The sequence below is a fragment of the Mesoplodon mirus genome, assembly GCF_964341445.2.
Source record: "Mesoplodon mirus genome assembly, chromosome: 13".
Taxonomy (NCBI): Eukaryota; Metazoa; Chordata; class Mammalia; order Artiodactyla; family Ziphiidae; genus Mesoplodon; species Mesoplodon mirus.
The window spans coordinates 17,151,911-17,175,199 of NC_138989.1; the positions used below are offsets into that span (position 1 = coordinate 17,151,911).

A 23,289-nucleotide genomic window follows, 5' to 3' on the forward strand; every position below is an offset into this window, starting at 1 on the left:
TCCTGGACCAAGGCTTGAACCCGTGTCCCCTGCGCTGGCAGGCGGATTCTTAACCACTGCGCCACCAGGGAAGTCCCTGATTTCTTCTTCTTGTTTTTTTTTTTTTGCGGTACGCGGGCCTCTCACTGTTGTGGCCTCTCCCGTTGCGGAGCACAGGCTCCGGACACGCAGGCTCAGCGGCCATGGCTCACGGGCCCAGCCGCTCCGCGGCATGTGGGATCTTCCCGGACCGGGGCACGAACCCGTGTCCCCTGCATCGGCAGGCGGACTCTCAACCACTGCGCCACCAGGGAAGCCCCTCTTCTTCCTTTTGATTGTACTGTCTCTTCTCTCCAATGCCATTGTCTCCAGTTTTTTTTGTGTGTGTGTGACCACACCGTGTGGCATGTGGTATTTTAGTTCCCCAACCAGGAATCCAACCTGTGGCCCCTGCAGTGGAAGCATAGAGTCTTAACCACTGGACCGCCAGGGAAGTCCATGTCTCCAATTTTTTTCTAGAATGTTCCTGCAGCTGGCCATGGCATATTGCCAGAAATCTCGAGATCCACTTCAGAATGAGAAAGGTTGGGGGAAATAGCATGCTAGTGAAGTCGCTTGGGTGCAGTCATTGTGAACTCCTACAGCTTTTTATTCAGACAGAGAGAACTGTCAGGAGAGCCAGAGGGCAGCAGTGTGGTGTAGAGACGAGTGCCAGGAGTTCTGGCTTCCCCATCCAGGTGTCCCAGGACTGGCACCATCTGCACGTGAGCCCCCTTCCATGACAGGAAAATGGGGTAATCCTTGTCCTGCCTACACTCCGTCTGGGAATTTTGGTTTCCGTTCTGTTTCTTGGGGTGAAATGGTGTCATGGTGTGATCGGCTGATCTGTCGTTTATCCCAGGGTTGTGTACTAGAGATAGAGGCTGAAGAGGCGGTGGGTCTTAGTGTCCAGGGAAGATGGGTGGAGCGTGTAGGGTGAGACAATTGGGGCTTTTTTTTTTTTCTCAGCTTAGTCTCTTTTGCTGTTTGGCCGGAGAAAGCAGTTCAGCAGGGTTCCTGTCCAGGCCTGAGCATGAATCTTGGGGACCCTGCGTATTTCTGGCACCTGGTAGAATACAGCCCTGGCTTCTGACCCAGCACAGGCATTCCCCATAAAACACTATTCCACCCTGGAATAGGTTTGTTGCAGGCCCTAAGTGTGGGTTCAGAAGGGACTCTGGGACTTCCCTGGCGGTCCAGTGGTTAAGACTCTGCGCTTCCAGTGCAGGGGCATGGGTTCGATCCCTGGTCAGGGGATGAAGATCCCACATTCTGTGCAGTGCAGCCAAAAACCAAAGAAAATTAAAAAAAAAAAGGGGGGGGGCTCTGTTCTGAGGCCACGGTCCTGCTGGCACAGGGCGTTGTGAGTCGCCGGGTCGTGTTCAGAGACGACCCTGCCTCAACCACTGTCTCCTTTCCACTCCCACCCCCTCCTTGATTCCCACCAGCTGCAATGATGCAGCTTTTCTGAGCAGCATCACCCCCGCTGGCCTCAGGTGCGCGGTGACCACAGAATTTTTTTAAGCGATTCTCGAAATGACACATCCCTTGGAGCTCTGAGTCTCATTTATCACTGTGTACTAGCTTCTCGTTGCTGTTGTAACAAATTACCGCAGACTCAGTGGCTTAGAATAGTACACATTTAGTATCCAACAGTTCCTGGAGGGCAGAAATCCAAAGTGGGTCTCTCTGGGCTTAAAATCAAGGTGTGGGCAGGCCTGCGTCCCTTCCAGTGGCTCTAGGGGAGAATCAGTTCCTTGCCTTTCCCAGCTTCTAGTGGCCGCCTGCATTCCTTGGCTCATGACCGCCCCCCCCCCCCCCCCCCGCCTCCAGCCAGCATCCCAGTCACTCCAGCCTCTGCTTTCATTGTCCCATCTCCTTCTCTGCCCCTCCTGTCTCCGTCTTTCCCTTACAAGGACCCTGCGATGACATTAGCCCCCCTGGATCATCCAGGGCAGCCCCCCACCTCACGATCCTTCGCTTAATCTCACCTGCAGAGTCCGTTTTGCCACGTGAGGAAACATATTCACAGGTCCCGGGGATTAGGATGTGCTCGGCTTTGGGGGGCTGTCATTCTGCCTCCCACGCACTGGCCGTCTCCTCCCCTGTGTTACACGGAGACCCTGAGCACGGTCAGGCCCACCCCAAGCTTAGAGTCTTACAGGAGTTTCCCATGGGAACAACTCAAGGCAGAATCAAACAAGCAGTTTCATAGAGGGACACAAATCATTATGGAAGTTCAGCAGATTCACCAGTGCCCCTCCTCCCAGACATCACTGTCAAGACAAGAACTTACCAGTCACTCAGTGATAATAAATGCCATTCACTTGCTCATCATTGCTAATTCTTAGAGAACTTCCCATCAAAACTACAATGAGGGGGCTTCCCTAGTGGCGCAGTGGGTGAGAGTCCGCCTGCCGATGCAGGGGACACGGGTTCGTGCCCTGGTCCGGGAAGATCCCACATGCTGCGGAGCGGCTGGGCCCGTGAGCCATGGCCTCTGAGCCTGCGCTTCCGGAGCCTGTGCTCCGCAACGGGAGAGGCCACAACGGTGAGAGGCCCGCGTACCGCCAAAAAAAAAAAAAAAAAAAACACTACAATGAGGTACCACCTCACACCGGTCAGAATGGCCATCATTAAGAAGTCTACGAATAATAAATGCTAGAGAGCGTATGGAGAAAAGGGAACCCTCCTACACTGTTGGTGGGAATGTAAATCGGTGAAGTCACTATGGAGAACAGTATGGAGGTTCCTTAAAAAACTAAAAATAGAGCTACCATGTGATCCAGCAATCCCACTCCTGGGCATATACCCAGACAAAACTATAATTTGAAAAGTTACATGTACCTCTGTGTTCATAGCAGCACTATTTACAATAGCCAAGACACGGAAACAACCTAAATGTCCACCGACCGATGAACAGATAAAGAAGATGTGGTACATATATACAATGGAATACTACTCAGCCATTAAAAAGAATGAAATAATGCCGTTTGCAGCAACATGGATGGACCTAGAGATTATCATACTAAGCGAAGTAAGTCAGAGGAAGACAAATACCATGTGTTATCACTTATATGTGGAATCTAAAATACAACACACATGAAGCTATCTACAAAACAGAAATAGACTTACAGAAGTAGAGAACAACAGACTTGTGGTTGCCAAGGGGAGGGAAGGATTGGGAGTTTGGAATTAGTATATCCAAACTATTATATATAGGATGGATAAACAATAAGGTCCTATTGTATAGCACAGGGAACTATATTCAACATCCTGTGATAAACCATAATGGAAAAGAATATGAAAAAGACTATATAGATGTATAATGGAGTCACTTTGCTGTATAGCAGAAATTAACACAACATTGTAAATCAGCTATACTTCAATTAAATTTTTTTTTTTTTTTTTTTTTTTCCGTACGCGGGCCTCTCACTGTTGTGGCCTCTCCCGTTGCGGAGCACAGGCTCCGGATGCGCAGGCTCAGCGGCCATGGCTCACGGGCCCAGCCGCTCCGCGGCATATGGGATCCTCCCAGACCGGGGCACGAACCCGTATCCCCTGCATCGGCAGGCGGACTCTCAATCACTGCGCCACCAGGGAGGCCCCAATTAAATTTTTTAAACAGTGCCATTCACCACCGATCACTCACCTCGCGCCAGGTACTGGGCTCAGCATTTTATATATATATTGTCTCAGTTAGTCCTTAAAACAGTTCTATGAAGTAAGTACTATTTGGGGAAGGGGGAATCAAACTTTTATAATCACAGAAGTAATACTAATTATAGACAAATGAGAAAATATGGCAGACATTCTTACTGATGTTCATTGAAGTCAGCATAGTCTAAGAACACAGTTACAGGAATCAAATGATATAAAATGATTTTCTTTTTATGTATTTATTTATTTATATTTTATTTTTGGCTGCGTTGTGTCCTCATTGCTGCACGCAGGCTTCTCTCTAGTTGCGGCGAGCGGGGGCTACTCTTCGTTGAGGTGCGCAGGCTTCTCATTGCGGTGGCTTCTCTTGTTGTGGAGCACGGCTCTAGGCGTGTGGGCTTCAGTAGTTGCAGCACGTGGGCTCAGTAGTTGTGGCTCGTGGGCTCCAGCGCACAGGCTCAGTAGTTGTGGTGCACGGGCTTAGTTGCTCTGCGGCATGTGGGATCTTCCTGGACCAGGGATTGAACCCGTGTCCCCTGCATTGGCAGGCGGATTCTTTTTTTTTCTTTTTTATAAATTTATTTATTTATTTATTTTTGGCTATGTTGGGTCTTCGTTGCTGCGCGCAGGCTTTCTCTGATTGCGGCGAGCAGGAGCTACTCTTTGTTGTGGTTCGCGGGCTTCTCATTGCGGTGGCTTCTCTTGTTGTGGAGCACAGGCTCTAGGCACATGGACTTCAGTAGTTGCAGCACGTGGGCTCAGTAGTTGTGGCTCGTGGGCTCTAGAGCGCAGGCTCAGGAGTTGTGGCACACTGGACTTAGTTGGTCCGCAGCATGTGAGATCTTCCCGGACCAGGGCTCGAACCCATGTCCCCTGCATTGGCAGGCGGATTCTTAACCACTGCACCACAGGGAAGTCCTAAAATGATTTTCTAATGAAAAGCAACAGTCCCTCTTCTACCCCAGCCTGCTGCATAGAGGCCATTGGTTTTAGTTGTTTCTTCTCAAAGCTACGCAGGTTCTGTTGTGGTCCCTGTTTCCCAGGTGGGGAGCAGGCTGACAGAGGGTAAGGAATCTGTCCTAGGAACCTGCTGAAGGGTCTGAGCTGGTTGAGGTCCTGGAGTCAGTGCTGGGTTTCAGTCCCAGCCCCACCACTTACAAGCTCTGCCCCGAACTGGTTGCTTCACCTCCCTGAGCTCCGGTTTCCTCACCTGTGACATGAGGTTGACTCAGCATTGTCCTCACAGAGCTTCGGTGAGACTCAAATTGAAGAGTACACATAAAGCATTTTTCAGCGTTGGGCATTGATAATTAACGATGACCACCACTGGTATTCCAGGTCAAAAATTCCAAGCTTCTTCCCCTTTATTCATTCTTTCACTGGCATTGGAATATAGCAGTGGACAAAACCGCACTGTCTCTGCCCTCGTGGTCACGGAGAAAGACCTGACTCCCTGTCAAGGCCTGTGGGGCAGAACGGCAGGGGCCGTGAATAGGTGTGAGATTACAGCTGCACAAGCACCACTAAGGAGAGGCCCAGACGCTGCAGGAGGGTGTGATTGAAGGGTTGGACTCAGTGAGGTCAGAGACGGCCATGCAGCAGAAGTGATGCTCGAGCTGAGCCCCAAGGACGGGAGGAGACAATAGCTAGTTGATAAAGGGCGGCACTGACAGGACACAGCACGTGCAAAGGCCCTGTGCTGGGGAGGGGAGGTGTGGTGCGTGTAAGGGACTGAAAGACGGTCTGTGTGGCACCGTGCTGCCCTGCTCTGCTCCCTACCTCAGAGGCCCCCAAAGCCTTCCTGTGCCTTCTGCCTGCTCACTGGTTGTGTCTGTAGACACAGGGTAGAGTTGGGGAAGAATTGGGGGACAGGACGGCTTGAATGAATGGCGCTGTCTTGCAGACTCAGCCTCGGGGGTCCCGGGGTAGGTGGATGTGGCCACATGACCTGAGTTTCTGCAGGCACTGGCTCAGGGGCAGGAGGGTTGGGGGTGGAGAAGGGTGGGCACCGTCCCCCGGCAGCTGCCCTTGCCGTGACATCCTTCCCTGGGGCCAGGTGAAGAAGATGGGTGAGCTGGGGCTCATGGCCATGGATGTGCCCGAGGAGTTTGGCGGTGCCGGCCTCGATTACCTGGCCTACGCCATCGCCATGGAGGAGATCAGCCGGGGCTGCGCCTCCACTGGAGTCATCATGAGCGTCAACAACGTGAGTCTCGCGCCTGGGCCCTGGATACACCGGTGAAGGGGAAGCTCCTGTGGGTAGGCAGGCCCTCTGCCACACAGCCCCACATCCGGGGCACAGCCCGGCCTTGGCTCCCTGCCCCTGACCGCCTCTGCACCTGTCCCTTGCGTGGGCCTCTAGAGAGAGGAGGCCTGGGGGTGGGTACGCGGGCGGGCAGGTGTTCTGGGCTGGAAGGCCTCCGACTGCTCTGCACTGTCCCCCCAGTCCCTCTACTTGGGGCCTATCCTGAAGTTTGGCTCCAAGGAGCAGAAGAAGCAGTGGGTCACTCCTTTCACCAGCGGCGACAAAATTGGCTGCTTTGCCCTCAGTGAACCAGGTATCACCATGGGACAGTGGTCTGCCCCTGTCCCCTCCCCTCAGAATCGGGGTGACAGACTCAGGCTGGGGCCGCTGCTGAGCTGGGTCAGCTGCTCGTTGCCTCCCGGGGCAGGAGGGCAGGAGTGAGGGCCTGAGGTGGAGCTCTGGCTGCTGGGATCGCCACAGAGCCCGGGCTCGCCTCGGCTGAGCTGGGAGGGAGGGACTTGGGCCCTGGGGTCCCTTTGGCTTGAAGACACCCAGCTGTCACATCCCCCCCATCCCCCCACCCCGAGAGCTGTGGGAGCCGGTGCGGCCCTCGAGCCTTCTCTCAGGAGCCAGACCCTGATCCCTTGGACCCGGGTCTGGCTCACCAGCCAGGGGTGAGGCCGGGTTCCGGGTGAGTTGGTGGCGGTGCCCTCGGAGGGTGGAGGCGGTGGACTCTGAGTCTGCGTGTGGGGCAGGGAACGGCAGCGACGCGGGGGCCGCCGCCACCACTGCCTGGGCAGACGGTGACTCGTGGGTCCTGAGTGGCACCAAAGCCTGGATCACCAACTCCTGGGAGGCCTCGGCCGCTGTGGTCTTCGCCAGCACGGACAGATCCTTGCAGAACAAGGTGGGGACCCCGAAGGGAGGTCAGTGAGATGTTCAGTTTCTAGATCCAAACCTCCTTGGTCCGATGGAGCTGTTCTTGCTCTGGGGCACTTGCCGCTGTCCTTGTCCCTCTCCCTCCCCGGGCAGCGCCTTCCCCGGAGGAGCCGGCAGAGGGCGTCACCGCGAGGTTCTGAGGGAGGTGGAGGGAAGGGACCGGAGCTGGTGGCTGTGGTGGTTTGTGTGAGGGGCGTGGCCTCGAGCTGGTGAAAAAGTCACTGGGCGCGTCTGGCCTCCAGGGCATCAGTGCCTTCCTGGTTCCCATGCCAACGCCTGGGCTCACGCTAGGGAAGAAGGAAGACAAGCTGGGCATCCGGGCCTCATCCACTGCCAACCTCATCTTCGAGGACTGTCGCATCCCCAAGGACAACCTTCTGGGGGAACCGGGGATGGGCTTCAAGATTGCCATGGTGAGCCCAGCTGCGGGGGCGGGGGCCCTGGGGCCTGGCTGGCCGGCCACTGACAGGGCTGTCCTCACAGCAAACCCTGGACATGGGCCGCGTCGGCATCGCCTCCCAGGCCCTGGGCATCGCCCAGGCTGCCCTCGACTGTGCTGTGAACTACGCCGAGAACCGCACGGCCTTCGGGGCGCCCCTCACCAAGCTGCAGGTCATCCAGGTAACGAGGCACGGTGCCGCGGAGGGAGAGAGTTGTGGCCTTTCCGCTCTGCCTCCCAGATGGCTTTCACCTGCTCCCGAGTCCTCTGCCCTCCTCCCTCCTGTCTTGCAGGGAGAGGGGAGGGAGGGCAGACACCGACTGCTGGGGTGGGACTGGGTTGTTGCAGTTCAAGTTGGCGGACATGGCCCTGGCCCTGGAGAGTGCCCGGCTGCTGACCTGGCGTGCTGCGGTGCTGAAGGATAACAAGAGGCCTTTCATCAAGGTGCCCGTGGGGCTGGGGTCTCCCTGGGCACGGCCCAGAGCTTTCGTGGTGGAGGGACTGAGGGAAACCTCTGGGCGGGGTCCCAGTTCCTTGGGCCCGTGGGTTTATTGCTACAAGGGGTGGCTCCCCCAGGCCCACCGTGCTGAGGGCCATGTGCAGGGTGCTCCGCCCAAGGTCGAGTTTCTGACGCCACCATCCCCTGTGGTTAGGAGGCGGCAATGGCCAAGCTGGCTGCATCGGAGGCCGCAACTGCCATTACCCACCAGGTGAGTGCCCCCGGTGCCTGGGCGAGGGAGGTCCCAAGGGTTGAGTAGCAGCGAGTGTGCCGGCTGCCCCTCCCCCGGCTGATCCTGTCCTGTTTTTCCCCTCGAGTGGGGGTCTTCTCCTCCTGAGCCCCTGCTTTCCGCCTTAGGCCATGCAGATCCTGGGTGGCATGGGCTACGTGACAGAGATGCCAGCCGAGCGGCACTACCGTGACGCTCGCATCACTGAGATTTATGAAGGCACCAGTGAGATCCAGAGGCTGGTGATCGCCGGGCACCTGCTCAGGAGCTACCGGAGCTGAACCCTCGGTAGGGCCAACAGTGCCCGCCGGGATCCGGGCTGGCCTGAGGACCAGGGGAAAGTGGGCAGGAGCCACGTGGCCTTCCCCCTGACTCCCTGTCAAGGCCTGTGGGGCAGAACGGCAGGGGCCACGCCTCCTCTCGCCAGGGTCCCCAGACCCAGTCTTCTGGGTGGACCTGCCGCCCTCAGCTCTATCCGCCCCAGACTAAGCTGCCTGGGAGAAAGGAAAAGCGGGGCTGTGGTCTGAGGATGCCCGTCCTCAGCTCAGGTTCTTGGCTTTGTTCCCTCTCCACCACCGACTGTGCCTTATTCTCTTCATCTGGAGGCTGGGCCGTGGGAAGGGAGAAATTACCACTTGAGGACTCCCCAGTTCTCTTCTGTGGGTCCTGGCGCTTAGCGTGAGACCCGGTGTCTACTCTTTCCTCTGAGGTCAGGAGTCTGGAGGAGTGGGGTGCGGTGGGGGCCGCCGGAATGACCAGGCCTCAAAGCAGAAGTGGCGTTCTCTCTGGCCCTGTAGCCTTGGGGCTGGGTCATTGTGGAAGCTGCCCTGCGTCCCATTAACCTGTTCTTTGTGAAGTATAAATGAGTGCAGGTGGGTGGTCTGATTCGTGCTGTGGGATGATCACCTGTGGGAACTAAGTAATAAAGCATACCTGTTCCCTGACCCTCATGTCCTTGCTTGGGTGCTGCTGGGGAGGGAAAGATGGTCCTTTAATCTGCTCTCTTGCAAACCCCCCACTCTGTGTGAGTGAGAGAGAGAGAGAGGGAGGGAGAGAGAGAGAGAGAGGGACGGGGGGGGGGAGAGAGAGAGAGACAGAGACAGTGTGTGTGTGTGTGTGTGTGTGTGTGTGTGAGAGAGAGAGAGAGAGAGGGAGAGAGAGAGGGAGAGAGGGAAAGAGAGAGAGAGGGAGATTGAGATTATGTGAAGCCAGCTGCAGCGGGAGGGTCCATTTCCACCCTGGGAGAGCTCCAGCACGAAGCAGGGTTGATGCAGTTCAGGAGAATAAGTGCTTGGGTGTCTAGGAGACCGACTGCTGAGCAGGGAAGGCCAGCCAGGTTAGGGCCGCGGGCGGGCAGGTGAGTGAGTGCCAGCCTCAGGGCAGGAGGAAGGAGGATGCAGAGGGGCTGGGGGGAGAGGAGAGGGGAAGGAGCAAAGCCAAGGAGACGGAGACTTTGAAAGCTTCTGTTTTGCTTACTATCTGTTCACCGAGGGCCAGCACTGAGCCTGTAGTGAGAGGGTCCTGTATGGAACCGAACTCAGGTCCACTCGCCCGAGGTGCAGCAAAGCCAGTCAGCTGACAGCAGGTTGTGGTGAAGGAACGTAAGTGTTTATTGAAGGCCCCAAGCAACGGAGTGGAGACAAGCCTCAGATCCCCTCCAGGTGGTGCTGGAGTTGGGGGTTTCTTAAGGGGAGAACAGAGAGGCTGAGATTAATCATTTCTGTGATTAATGGTAGTTCCGGGAGTCAGGACGTCTCTGGTTTAGGGTTCTCTGGCCGGATGGCCCATGGCTCAGGGGTCCGTGAACTCATCTTGCCCTGGAGAAACACCCTGAGTTTGTGTGGTAATGGCATCTGTGATGGCAATTTTAGCACATTAACAGTGTTATTGACAACAGCAGTTGTAGTCATCTGACGCTGGTTGATTAGCGTTCAGTTAGCACAGGACTGAGGCCAGAGGGTATAAGAAAGGGGATGAAGTTTTGGTTAGAGATTAATCACCAGCTCAGCGAGGGAGCTGGTTTAAGGAGGACTCGGTTTGGGTCCTAGTGCTGCGGGGCCGGCTTTGGGCCGACGTGCCTCTGCGCGGGGAGCCCATGCTGTTAACCGCTGTGGCGCGGTGTGGAGAGCGGAGCTTCTGGGGGAGAAACGGAACAGAGGGGTGAGGGCGGCGGGAAGAGCCCGCAGACAGTTTCAGAAGAGGTGCGGACAGCCCTCCGCAGAGCGGGAAGGGCCGGGAAGCTGACCTGCCACTGCTGTGAGGTCTCTGGAGGGAAGAGGGGACGGGAACCTGACCAGCTGGAGCCACCATCAAGTGGGCGCCCAACCACGCGGGCTCTCGCGGCGCGCGGGTTCACGTGCAGGGGTGCGGGTGAGGGGCGCCGCGCGGACGAGGGAGGCAGCCTCCAGCCCCCACCCCCACCCTCCCGCGCCAGCGCCGGCCTCGCACTGGGCTCGCGGGCAGCGCCCCGGCGCCCGAGCAAAGACTCCCTTGCCAGCGGCTCTCCGGGCGCACACGCCTCCACGGGCCGCTGTTGGCGGGGCGGGCCTCTCGGGTCTGGGCACCTGGCCCAGGTGTGCGGGGTGGAGGAGCCGGGCCCCGCAGGGCCGACAGGCGCAGCTGCGGCCCGCTTTCCCCCACTGCGCAGGCGGGCGGGGCGCGAGGGGCAACAGGAGAGGGATCCCGCTAACGAGACGCAGAGACCGCTTCCGTGCCGCCCTGCGGTCTGGTGGACTGCGCTGCCTCCTTCTCCGGGTAAGCAGCTAGCTCACACCTCTGCGGGGCCCTGGGCTCGGGTGCAAGCCGAGGGTGCGGGGAGCAGGCTGGGATTCCAGGCTTCTCCCCCGGAGCAGTCACGGTTGACCCGTCCCACGTGGGAGGCAGGCGAAGGGCAGCCTCTCCCTGAGTCGCTGACCCCACGAACAGGGGCAGCGGCGTTCAGATGGCTCCACGACGCCTCCAGCGAGGTAGCCCTGGCTGCTGGCCCAGGTGAGGGTGAGGGGACAGGCAAGTGGTTGAAGCTGTCTCTGGACCTTTCCTCTAGGCAGTGGGGGACGGGGAGAGGGAGGGAGCTTTGAGGCTCAGAGGAGCCCGACCCCCAATCCCAGGTTGGGACGCCAGGCTGGGAACCCAGCTCTCCTGCTCCGGACTCTGGCCCCTCCTGTCTTGGTCGGGCCAGTCTGCCCTACCTGTTGAAAAGCCTCTGGGCCTTGAAGGGCCAGGCGGCCAGCTAGGGCCACAGCGCTTCTTCAGGGCAAAGGGCTGGGCCATCAGAGCCTGCCCGGCCAGGGAACAGGCAGGCCTGTTTTCCCAGCTGCCGCCCCAGCTGGGCGTCTGCTTAGATGAGTCTGGGAAGAACCTCAGCCTTGAGGTCAGAGAGGGCCATACTGTCTTCCATTTCCGCTAAGGTCCAGTCTGTGCGCTCCAGGTCTTCCGGATGCTCTCATGGGTTGGGGGTCTCCCTGTCCTGTGGGGGGACAGGAGGTGTGGGGAGAGTCAACCACCAACCCTTTGGCTTGGACGGGGAGCAGGCCTTCCTTAGTGGAAGCTTCTCCAGCTCGGAACTGAATGCTGAACTCTGCCCTGGGTCCCCTTGAACTGGAACTATGCAAGGAGATCGCAGACGTCATGTCGCTTTGTGCCCAGTGTGTGTTTCCTACGAATAAGGACAGTCACATTCACTTACACATCAGGGGGACAGTTACCAAAGTTGGGAAGCTTAACCATGGTCTGCAGACCTCACTCATGATTTGCCAGTCCTCTCAGTGCCCTTCACGGTGGTTTAAGGTCCAGGATCACACGTTGCATTTAGCTGAGGGGTCTCTTGTTTCTTTCATTCTAGGACGGTTTCACATAATGAATTTGTTTATGGTGATATTGGCAGTTTTAAAGTGGCTGGTTAATTTTGTAGACTGTCCCTCTGTCCAGATTAGTCTGATGGTTTCTCTAATAAAATGCGTGGTGTGTATTTTTGGGCAGTGATAGTGTACTGAAGTCCCTATTTTATACCTGACTTCGACTATTAGTGTTTTATCTTTTTCTTAATTAAGATGAGGTTTATCATCTTTCTAAAATACCAATTTTTAAAAAAAATTTATTTTATTTATTTTTGGCTGTGTTGGGTCTTCGTTGCTGCGCACGGGCTTTCTCTAGTTGCGGTGAGCGGGGGCTACTCTTCGTTGCTGTGCGCAGGCTTCTCATTGCGGTGGCTTCTCGTTGCAGAGCATGGGCTCTAGGCACAAGGGCTTCAGTAGTTGTAGCTCGAGGGCTCTAGAGCAAAGCTCAGTAGTTGTGGCGCACGGGCTTAGTTGCTCCGCGGCATGTGGGACCTTCCCGGATCAGGGCTCGAACCCGTGTCCTGTGCATTGGCAGGCGGATTCTTAACCACTGCGCCACCAGGGAAGCCCTAAAATACCAATTTTTGACTATTGACATTCAGTATTGTGGTTTTTAAATTAATTTTATAGTTTCCTTCTAATTTTTTTGGATTTAATTTGCTGTTTTTTTCCCCCCAGCTTCCTGGGATGAATGTTCATTGGTTTTTTCAGTCTTTTTTCTAAGGAATGAATTTAAAGTTACGCATTTCTCTCTAAGCATGGTTTTAGCTTCATTTCGTAGATTTCAGTAGATTGTATTTTCATTATTACTCAGTTTCCTGAGTTCCATTATGCTTTCTCCTTTGACTTATCAGTTGTTTCAAAGAGTATTATTTTATTTATTTTTGGCTGCATTGGGTCTTTGTTGCTGTGCACGGGTTTTCTCTAGTTGCAGTGAGCAGGGTCTCCTCTTCGTTGTGGAGCGCAGGCTTCTCATTGCGGTGGCTTCTCTTGTTGCAGAGCATGGGCTCTAGGCGCGCGGGCTCAGTAGTTGTGGAATGTGGGCTCAGTAGTTGTGGCTCATGGGCTCTAGAGTGCAGGCTCAGTAGTTGTGGCGCACGGGCTTAGTTGCTCCGCGGCATGTGGGATCTTTCCGGACCAGGGCTCGAACCCGTGTCCGTTTCATTGGCGGGCAGATTCTTAACCACTGCGCCACCAGGGAAGTCCCGAAAGAGTAGTATTTTATTAAGACGAGGTTTCCACAGTATTTTTTGTTATTGATTTTTAAAAAAATAGTGGTGAGATACACATAAAATTTACCATTTTAGATTGGCACAGCACTGTAAATCAACTGTACTTCAATAAGAAAAGTTATTTTAAAAAAAGATGAACTATCCTGTGCGTGATGGCAAAGTGAGCTTTCTAAAATGCAGATCTGATCAGTACACCCTCATGTGCACTCTGAATTCCAATTTTAATAAATGACTTGCTCTTCTGCCAAAAAAATTACCATTTTAACCATTTTTCTTAAAAAAAAAAAGTACAATTCAGTGGCATTTAGTACATGTACAGAGTTGTATAACTATCACCGCTATCTAGTTCCTGAACATTTTCATCACCCCAGAAGGTGACTCCATACCCATCGCTATTGATTTTTTTTTTCTCCTTTTTCTTTTTTTTTTTTTTTGGCCATGCTATGGTGTGGCATATGGGATCTTAGTTCCCCGACCAGGGATCGAACCCATGCCCCCTGCAGTGGGAGCGGATCCTTAACCACTGGACCGCCAGGGAAGTCCCCCACCGCTATTGATTTTTGCCTTAATTGCATTGTAGTCTCAGAACATTTTCTGCATTATTTAAATTCTTTGAAATTTGTTGAGATTTGCATCATGACCCCATGTCATTTTCTATAAAAACCGAATACTTTTTAAGAGATTCTTTTTTTCCCTATTGATACACATAGCTCTAGTTCATTTATTTTGATTGCTGTATGGTGTCCCATTGTGTAAATATACTATATTTAGGTAGTTTACAGTTTTTCTCTGTTATAAACCATGGTGCAGTGAACATTCTAGACTGTGTCTCCTTGTTCAAGTGTGAGATCTTCTGAGCATTTAAATAGAAGTGGGCTTGTTGGCCTCAGGCTGTTTGTCGCTTGGGCTTTACAGATATTTGCCAGATCTCCACGGTGATTCCATCAGCACAGCCTCCTAGCAGGGGAGGAGTGTCCATCCCTTGGTACCATCAGATTTGACAATTTTTCTTCAACCTGATTGTGATTTTAACTTGCATCCCTGGTTGCTAGAGGAGTTGCCCATCTTTTCACTGTTTATTGGCCGTTCTGGTTCCTGCTGTGAATTGCCATTTATGTCCTTTGTTTCTTCTATGGGTTATCTTTTCCTTATTGATTTGTAATAGTCCAATGGGTATAGTTTGGATGCTAATCACTTGCCAGCTGTAGAGTTGCAAAAAGACTCATACAGTGTGTGACTTTCACTTTTTAAAGTGGTTTTACATTTTAATGTCCACTTTGAAAATTAAAAAAAAAAAAACTTTCAGAAGTTTTATCTATACGCTGTAAATGTTTCAAATACACTTTTCACGATAAAAAGTGACAGTCCCCTTCTGGGGGGGTAGTTTGGGTACCTCTTTCCGGACCTTTTGCTGTGCATCTGCGAATAGCTCAGTTATGTATTTTTCCCCCACAAATGGGATGAATGCTGTATGTATTATGCGGCCTTTACATCAAGTGACCTCTCTGTACCTCTCCTTAGCAGAAAGATTTCTCCCCCTACACATATATACATACACACACACACACACCCTAGAGTTGCCCAGAACCAGAGAGAGGAAAGGTTGCTCGAGGGCCAGCCAGCTTGTCTACACATATTCCCTTTTTAAAAAGTTGGGGTAAAATATGCATAACACGAAATTTACCATTTTAACCTTTTTTTTTTTTTTTTTTTTTTGCAGTACGCGGGCCTCTCTCACTGTTGTGGCCTCTCCCGTTGCAGAGCACAGGCTCTGGACGCGCAGGCTCAACGGCCATGGCTCACGGGCCCAGCCGCTCCGCGGCACGTGGGATCTTCCCGGACCGGGACACGAACCCGTGTCCCCTGCATCGGCAGGCGGACTCTCAACCACTGCGCCACCAGGGAAGCCCAGTGGGTTCTTTTTTGAAGCCACTGAGTCCGTGGTAATTTGTTACATGGCAGTAGAAGACTAATACAGGATATAGTCTCTCTCTTCCCTTAGCAGGCCCCGTTATGCTGTGATTTAGTTGTAATTAGTGGCCGGGCAGCCAGGAGAGGCGAGGGCAGCTTCTGAGGGGGCTACCTGTTGCCTTGTGGGGAAGAGGCTTCCGAAGCATCTTCCAACACAGCAGCAGTGCCAGCTCCCCTACGGGGCTGAGCCCCCTCTGCGTGCCCAGAGTCTGGGGGTGGAGGGTGTGGAATCCACATCCCTGAGGGCATCCATCCAGATGTCTCAGTTTTGAGGACCTCCTCCTCCTCCCCATGCCCCTCGTTTGCATAACAGATGTGCCTTGGCTGAGCATTCAGTCTCTGGAGCTCTGACTCCTTCAATTAGGGCTTTAGCTTGTCATTCAACTGTGTCTGCTCTTTTGCTGCAGGTGATAAGGGCCTTTTTGTCAGCGACTCAAATTGCAATATGTAAAATGGATCAAATCAACACATTGTCCACCTTAAACTTACACAGTGTTGTATGTCAGTTATATCTCAATTTTTAAAAAAAGATCCTTTTATATCTACTCTAAACAAGGCCCTCAGGTGCCCCCAGTTAGCCATTGACTTCATGTTAACAGCTCAGTTCCTCACTATCTTTCTGCAGGGCATCGGTACAATTATACAATTCTTAATAATACTAATAGTCAACGCTATTTTTTGTAGGCATTGTCCCCTCAGCTTCCACCCCTGATTTTTTCAAATGCCTGCACCGTTATACCCACCACAGCATTTCCCTCCACCGTGATATTCCCCAGGTCACAACTGGTGAGATCTTTAGTAAATGGAGCCCTTGAGTGTGCCAGGATCTATCCATGCCACCTGCCAGCCAGGACTGTATCCTCTTCCCATGCTGGTGGTGGGCAAGACAGTTCCAACTCCCTGTTTTCTCAGATCGCTCCTGGTTCCACTCGTTTTCCTCTGGGTCCTCTGAGAAGCAGAAAACAAGATGGGATTAAACATGGGAGAATTCATTAAGAGCAACGCCTCAGTGATGGGAAATAGGGAGCCGGCAAAGGCTGCGAGAGTCATTGGACCACAAGTGAAGGAGAGGAGGTTGGGTGGAAGCATCCTAGACCTCCGTGCAGTCTAAGGAAACTTCAGCAAAGCCTCCAGGGTCTCCAGCCATCAGGGGAGTCCTATGTTTCCCAGGAATAGGCCTGCTTTAGTGTCCCTGTCGCACTTGGTCATTGACTAGGAGTAATGCGTGGGAGGTGAGGTCTTGGTGCAAACCCTACCATGGATTTTCAGGGAGAGCTGTTGAGGCCTTGGTCAGTCGTGTTCCTGGGTGTGGAGGTCTTAGAGGTGCATTTTCACGGCTCCACGCATCCATCTTCATGTCGATCTGTACTTACTTCCCACAGTGTCATTCTGGAACTTAACATCTTTCCTGGGTTAGATTCCTTGTTTCTTAGATTCTGGCTCTTTTTTTGTTTTATTACCTAGTTTTGGCAGAGTATTTCCTCCAATAATTTCCTGAGAAAAGGGGAACGACAGGCACTTTTCAAAAGACCTTGCAGAAATTCCTTGGAGGTCCAGTGGTTAGGATTCAGCCCTCTCACTGCCAGGGGCCCGGGTTCAATCCCTGGTCGGGGAACTAAGATACCACAAGCCATGTGGCCTGGCCAAAAAAAAAAAAAAAAAAAAAAAAAACCTTGTGTGTCTTAAATATTTTTATTCTATCCTTTATTAAACCCTTAATAGTTTGGCCGGGTGTAGAACCCTAGTTTGGAATTACATTTCTTCAGAATTTTGAAGGCATCAATTGTTTTTTAGCTTCCAGTGCTACCATTTAGAAGTCCAGAGCCATTCTTTATAGGCGACCTGTATTTTCTCTATGAAAGCTTGTAGCATCTTTTCTTTGTTTCCGGTGTTCTGAAATGTTAAGGTGATGTGTGGTCATTTTTGGTGTGGGTGATTTTTTTCTTTTTTTTTTTTAAATTGATGTATATTTGATTGTGTTAGTTTCTGGTGTACAACAAATTGATTCAGTTATACGTATATGTATGTGTGTATATATTCTTTTTCAGATTCTTTTCCATTATAGGTAATTACGAGATATTGAATATAGTTCCCTGTGCTGTACAATAGGTCCTTGTTGTTTGTTTTATATAGTGTGTATCTGTTAATCCCAAACTCCTAATTTATCTGCCCCTCTTCTTTGGTAACCATAAGTTCGTTTTCTGTGTCTGTGAGTCTGCTTCTGTTTTGTAAATAAGTTCATTTGTCATATTTTAGATTCCACATATAAGTGATATCATATGATATTTTTCTCTGACTTAGTACAATATGATAACCTCTAGGTCCATTGATGTTGCTGCAAATAGCATTATTTCATTCTTTATGGCTGAGTAGTATTCGTGTGTGTGTGTGTGTGTGTGTGTGTGTGTGTGTGTGTGTGTGTACACATACACACCATCTTTTTTTTCATCCATTTAGCCGGGTATTTGGTGGGCTCTCTCAATCTGGGGATCCATGTTCTCAATTTCTTGGAAAATTACATTATTTCTTTGATCATTTTAGTCTCTCTTGTTTTCTTTCTAAAATTCCTATTATTATTCCTTCTTGATTTTCTTTTCTCTCCTATTTGTCTCTCTGTCCTACTCTTTGGGGGTCGTCAATTTCATCTTCCTATTTTTGTTCATTTGACAAATATGTATCGAACACCTATTTAAAGCGCTGGAGATACAGCAGTGAATAAGATCCTGCCCTTGCTGTTTTTAGTTTCTAGTTTTCATGTGTATTTCTAGTCATATTGTGCTTTGGTCAGAGAAAGCAATCAGTTGTTTCCACTTTTCAGAATATGAGACTTTGTGAGGGTGAAATTTATGGTCAGTTTCCACCGATATTCCATGAGAAACTAAAAAGGTTTTCTGTGACAGTAAATAGAGATTAATAAGATCGATCTACTAATACTGATGCTTTGATTCAGATTCGTTCATGGTTCTCATGTTTATTGCAGCACCTACTATATTTGAGATACCGTGCACGCCACTGGGGGAGATAGTGGGTGAGCAAACACAGGGTTCCTGTTCTCAGGGTTCTGTATAGGCTGTTGGTGGTGGTAGTGATGGGGGCAGACAGTAATCAAGTAATAGCCCAAATGGGATAAGTACTATGCAGGAAAGGAACAGAGTTCTCTGAGAGCATAAAAAATAGTGGCATCTGAGCTAGACCCGTGGGTCACGGAAGGCCTCCCTGACAAGGTGACAGTTGAGCTGAGATCTGAAGGATGAGTTGGCCTTAGTGAGACCAAGAGCCCAGAGGTGAGCAGTCCAGGTCTAGGAGATGGCTTGGGCAGATAAATGCCCTGTGGTGGGAGAGAAACACAGTCTTTAATGAATGGAAGGACGTCTGGAGGACAGAATGACGGAGCTTGGTGTGAGAGGAGCTGGAGAGGCAGGGAGGGCCATGGTGGGCATGGCCCTGAGGGTCACGTAATGGATTTCTGCCTTATCCTGAGAGCAACAGGAAACCCTTGGCTCATGGACCCAGAGGAGCGGTACGAGAATGTTTCCATTTTGAAAACACCACTCTGGCTGTGATGTGCAGAGCAGGTGATGGTAGGTGGAAGGGAAGGTTTGTCAGGGTGAATTAGGAGGCTCCTGTCATAATCTAGGGGCAGGATGCTAGTATCTTGGATCAGGGTGGAGACAGAGGTGATGGAGAGAAATGGACAGATTCCAAGGGCATTCAGGAGGTTAAATGGACAGGAGTCAGCGATCGATTGACTGGTCATGAGGGTAGAGGGCCTCGTCCAGCTGCATGGATGATGGTGTCATTCGTGCGGAAGAGGGACACCATTGTCGGAGGTGGTGCTGGGGAGAGCACAAGACCTGGCTTAGGCATGATGAACTTTTTTCTTTCTACACCCATTCTCCTCCCCCCTGCCCCCGCCGACTTGTGTTGTCCAGGACTGAAAGACATTATGCAATTCTTCAACCACATTTAAAATTTTTTTATTTATTTAAATTTATTTATTTTTGGCTGCGTTGGGTCTTCGTTGCGCGCGGGCTTTCTCTAGTTGTGGCGAGCAGGGGCTACTCTTTGTTACGTTGAGCGGGCTTCTCGTTGTGGTGGCTTCTCTTGTGGAGCACAGGCTCTAGGTGCGTGGGCTTCAGTGGTTGTGGCTCGTGGGCTCAGTAGTTGTGGCGCACGGGCTTAGTTGCTCCGCGGCATGTGGGATCTTCCCAGACCAGGGCTAGAACCCGTGTCCCCTGTATTGGCAGGCAGAACCACTGTGCCACCAGGGAAGTCCCTTCAACCACATTTTAATGTCTGTCAGTTTCTTGTCTTGCTTTCTCTTACAGTTTGATATGTTTGACAGTAAAGTTTCATAACAATGTCAGATTTTAAGATTTCTATTTTTAATTATTGTAGTAATAACTGAAAATGTTATCATTAAAGATGTGAAATTATGGACGGTCCATATTTATGACCCCCAGCCCCATTCCCCTCTCTGAAAGTAATGCTGGTTCACAGCTTGAGTTGAAATACTGTGTGGATTATGGCCCTCACCCTAATGAAACTTTTGTTGTACTTCATACTTTTTAACAAAATTCAGCGTTGCTGGATATGACTATCACGTCCTTGTTTTCTTTTCTTGTGTATTTATTTGCTTGGTGTATTTTGCTCAAACTTTTACTTTGGAACTGAGTCACAAGTGGTTGGATTTATCTTTTTGGTCAAATATGAACTTTTGCTTCTAATAAATGACTTTATCCCACCTACATTAGTACCAGATTCTTGATCTTAACTTTTCCCTTTTTCATATATCCCCTTTATTAAGGCTTCCATACTGCTTTCTTTGCTCTTCATTTTTTGCCATAATGTCTTCCCCTGGGTAATTTGGAAAATTAAGGCATTTTTAGTTTTTCTCGTTGCTGTCTTTATTTTAATTAATTATTTTTAATTGAAGTATAGTTGATTTACAGCGTTTTAGATGTACAGCCAAGTGATTCACTTATACATACATGTGTATATATACATATCCTTCCGATTCTTTTTCATTATAGGTTATTACAAGATACTGAACAGTTTTCTGTGCTACACGTAGGTCCTAGTTTTTTATTTTATATATAGTAGTGTGTATATGTTAATCCCAAACTTGCAATTTATACCCCCCCCCCATTATCTTTAATATACTTGGGTCTATATTTCCAGTTTCTCATCTTCAGGACTGGAACAGGATATTCATTTCTCCCAGACACAAGAAATCACCATGCATTTCTGCTTCCTTCTCTGCCTTTCACCTCGCACTTTTGTTGGTGCCTCCCTGCATTTTTATCATTTTTTATTTTTTTTTTTTTTATTTTTATTTTTTTTTTTCGGTACGCGGGCCTCTCACTGTTGTGGCCTCTCCCGTTGCGGAGCACAGGCTCCGGACGCGCAGGCTCAGCGGCCATGGCTCACGGGCCCAGCCGCTCCGCGGCATATGGGATCCTCCCAGACCGGGGCACGAACCCGTATCCCCTGCATCGGCAGGCGGACTCTCAACCACTGCGCCACCAGGGAGGCCCTTTATCATTTTTTAAACTGCACTTTTTATTACTGCATCATGTATCTTCTACTTCAAGAATGATGACAAGTGATATCATTTTATGACTAATTCCCTTCCGTGAGGAGGAGGAGGAGGTGGATGTCTTGCTTCTCTTCACCTCTAGGAGTGGGACTGGCCTGAGGCACCTTCGCCCCATGGGGAGGGGGTCTGGGACAAGGACAGCTTGGGCGGCTTCATCCAGTCCCAGGAAACACAGGCCAACAGCCTGGCCTGTGGCCTGGAGTCTGTGGTCAACAGCAGGGCTTTCCTGGGGACACAGACCGCAGTCAGCATACACTCGGTGACCACTGGCTCCTTCCTGCCACCAGCCCTTGCACTGGCTGTCCCCACCACCTCACAAAATTTTCTTTTCTTTTTTTCCTCTGGCCGCACTACATGGCTTGCAGATCTCAGTTTTCCGACCAGGGATTGAACCCGGGTCACAGCAGTGAAAGCCCGGAATCCTAACCACTAGGCAACCAGAGAACTTCCCCCAATTTTCTTCTAATAGAATTTTTATTATTACTTAATACAGGCACGAATTAAAAACTCAAAACAGTACAAAAATGCCCAGAGTGAAGCCAGCCTTCTTCCTGTCCCCCCTCCCTGCAGCGCAGTGACTGTTACCTTCTAAGTTACTTCCTTGTAACTTCCTAGAGCTGTCAATGCCTGGACAATTGTGAACTGGCCACACTATATATTGTTCTGCACCTTGCTTTTTCCAGTTAACAATGTATCTTGAAGATCACCTTGATATTAGTACTTGTAGATCTGCCTTGTGCTTCTTTAACAGCTCCGTGGCATCCACTTCTGTGGAGGTACCATGATGTAAATTCACTGATGAGACGACATTTTCGTTAGCTCTTCTTTATTCCAGTGATGACTGCACAGAACATCCCTGGCACATGTAAACATTGTATGTGCTAGCTTTTATGATCATCTTTCCCTTCTAACTCTCAGAACAAACCTGGGTGGCAGGCAGTGTTATTTCCATCTGGAATTCCTAATAGAGTGAGAAGGTCTGAATGGCATCTATCTTCTATGTTTCTTCACCTCTTGTTCGCATTTCTGTCTCTGTCTCTGTGCTACATTCTGGGTAATTCCTTCAGCCATCTTCAGCTTGAAGTAATTCAGTCTCCATTTATCCCTTCCATCTATTAAAATCTTCTTTTGTGGTGGTTTTAGAATTTGTAAGTTTGTTTGCTTGTTTATTCTTGGCCGTGACACGTGGCATGTGGGATCTTAGTTCCCGGACCAGGGATTGAATCCACGCCGCCTGCAGTGGAAGCATGGAGTCTTAACAACTGGACTGCCAGGCAAGTCCCCTTGTAAGTTTATTTTTATATCTAAAAGATTTTAAGGATAATTACAAGCACAAGCATATACAAGATTAAAAAATCTGACAATGTCAATTATATAGTTGATTAAAGCAATGGTTAGGGAAATCATGAGCAAAATTTATCCTTGCACATCCCAAAACATGAATTTCTGAATAACCTTTTTTCCCCCTCAGATTCCTATTTTCTGCTGATTTCTTTCAATATTAAGTATGATGCTTATTTTTTGTAGGTGCCCATTATCAAACAGTGACATTCCTTTCTATTGCTAGTTTGCTGAAAGTTTTTTATAATGAATGGATATTGTATTTTATTAAATGCCTTTTGTGCATCTGCTTTTTTCTTTTTTAGTCTGTTGATATGAATGATAGATCTTTGAATGTTAAACCAAACTTGCATTCGTGGAATAAACTCCACTTGATCATGATATATTATCCTTTTTGTATGTTTTTGGATTCACTTTGCTAAAATTTTGTTAGGAATTTTTATGTCTGTGTTCATGGGGGATAATGGTCTGTAGTTTTTTTTTTTTTTTTTTTTTGGCTGTGCTGGGTCTTAGTTGCCGCCTGTGGGCTCTAGTTCCCCCACCAGGGATCGAACCCGGGCCCCTTGCATTAGGAGCATGGAGTCTTACCCACTGGACCACCAGGCAAGTCCCTAGTCTGTAGTTTTCTTATCTTGCAGTGTTTTTCTGGTTTTGTTATCAGGGAAGTGCTTCCCCAATAGAGGAAGCATTTCCTTCTCTTCAATTTTCTGGAAGAATGTGTGTAGAATTGGTAATATTTCTTTCTTAAATATTTGTTAGAATTCACCATTGAAGATATATGGGCCTGGAGTTTTCTTTGTGGGAAGGTTTTTAACCATAAATTCAATTTAATAGATGTAGGGCTATTCAGGTTATCTATTACCTCTTCATTGAGCTTTGGTAGTTTTTATCTTTCAAGAAATTCAGCCATTTCAGGATGGGGCCAGAGGAGGAGGATGAGGAGGGGAAAAAAAAAAGAAATTTGTCCATTTCAATTAAATGCTCGAATTTATTGCCATTAAGGTTATCCATAACATTCTATTAATATCCTTTTAATGTCTACAGAATCTCTGGGGAGGGATGTTCCCATTCTCATTCTTGATGTTGGTAATTTGTGTCTCCCCACTGCCCCATCCATTTGGTTAAATTTTTATGAATTTTATCGATCTTCTCGAAGAATCAGCTTTTGGTTTAACTGACTTCTCTGTTATTTTTCTGTATTTGATTTGATTTTTGTGCCTTATTTCCTCTGTGCTTACTTTGGTCTTCATATTCTATTTTCTTAAGATGGAAACTTAGGTA

At 50.0% G+C, this 23,289-nt stretch overlaps 1 protein-coding gene across 5 annotated transcripts in view; it reads left to right on the forward strand.

Annotated features, from left to right (window-relative positions):
- Positions 1 to 23,289, forward strand: part of ACADS (acyl-CoA dehydrogenase short chain) — a 37,676-nt gene that overhangs the window by 7,053 nt on the left and 7,334 nt on the right. For 2 of the 5 annotated variants that reach the window (XM_082641063.1, XM_082641064.1), the window contains exons 3-10: positions 5,735 to 5,884; positions 6,125 to 6,236; positions 6,679 to 6,830; positions 7,105 to 7,275; positions 7,346 to 7,483; positions 7,650 to 7,745; positions 7,955 to 8,011; positions 8,158 to 8,317. In XM_082641063.1, coding sequence (XP_082497189.1) covers positions 5,735 to 5,884; positions 6,125 to 6,236; positions 6,679 to 6,830; positions 7,105 to 7,275; positions 7,346 to 7,483; positions 7,650 to 7,745; positions 7,955 to 8,011; positions 8,158 to 8,310 — 1,029 coding nt within the window. In that variant the 3' untranslated portion in view covers positions 8,311 to 8,317. Of the gene's footprint in view, positions 1 to 5,734; positions 5,885 to 6,124; positions 6,237 to 6,678; positions 6,831 to 7,104; positions 7,276 to 7,345; positions 7,484 to 7,649; positions 7,746 to 7,954; positions 8,012 to 8,157; positions 8,318 to 14,817; positions 14,836 to 23,289 lie in introns of those variants that run through there. The other 3 variants (XM_082641066.1, XM_082641067.1, XM_082641065.1) reach the window with 2 other exon arrangements.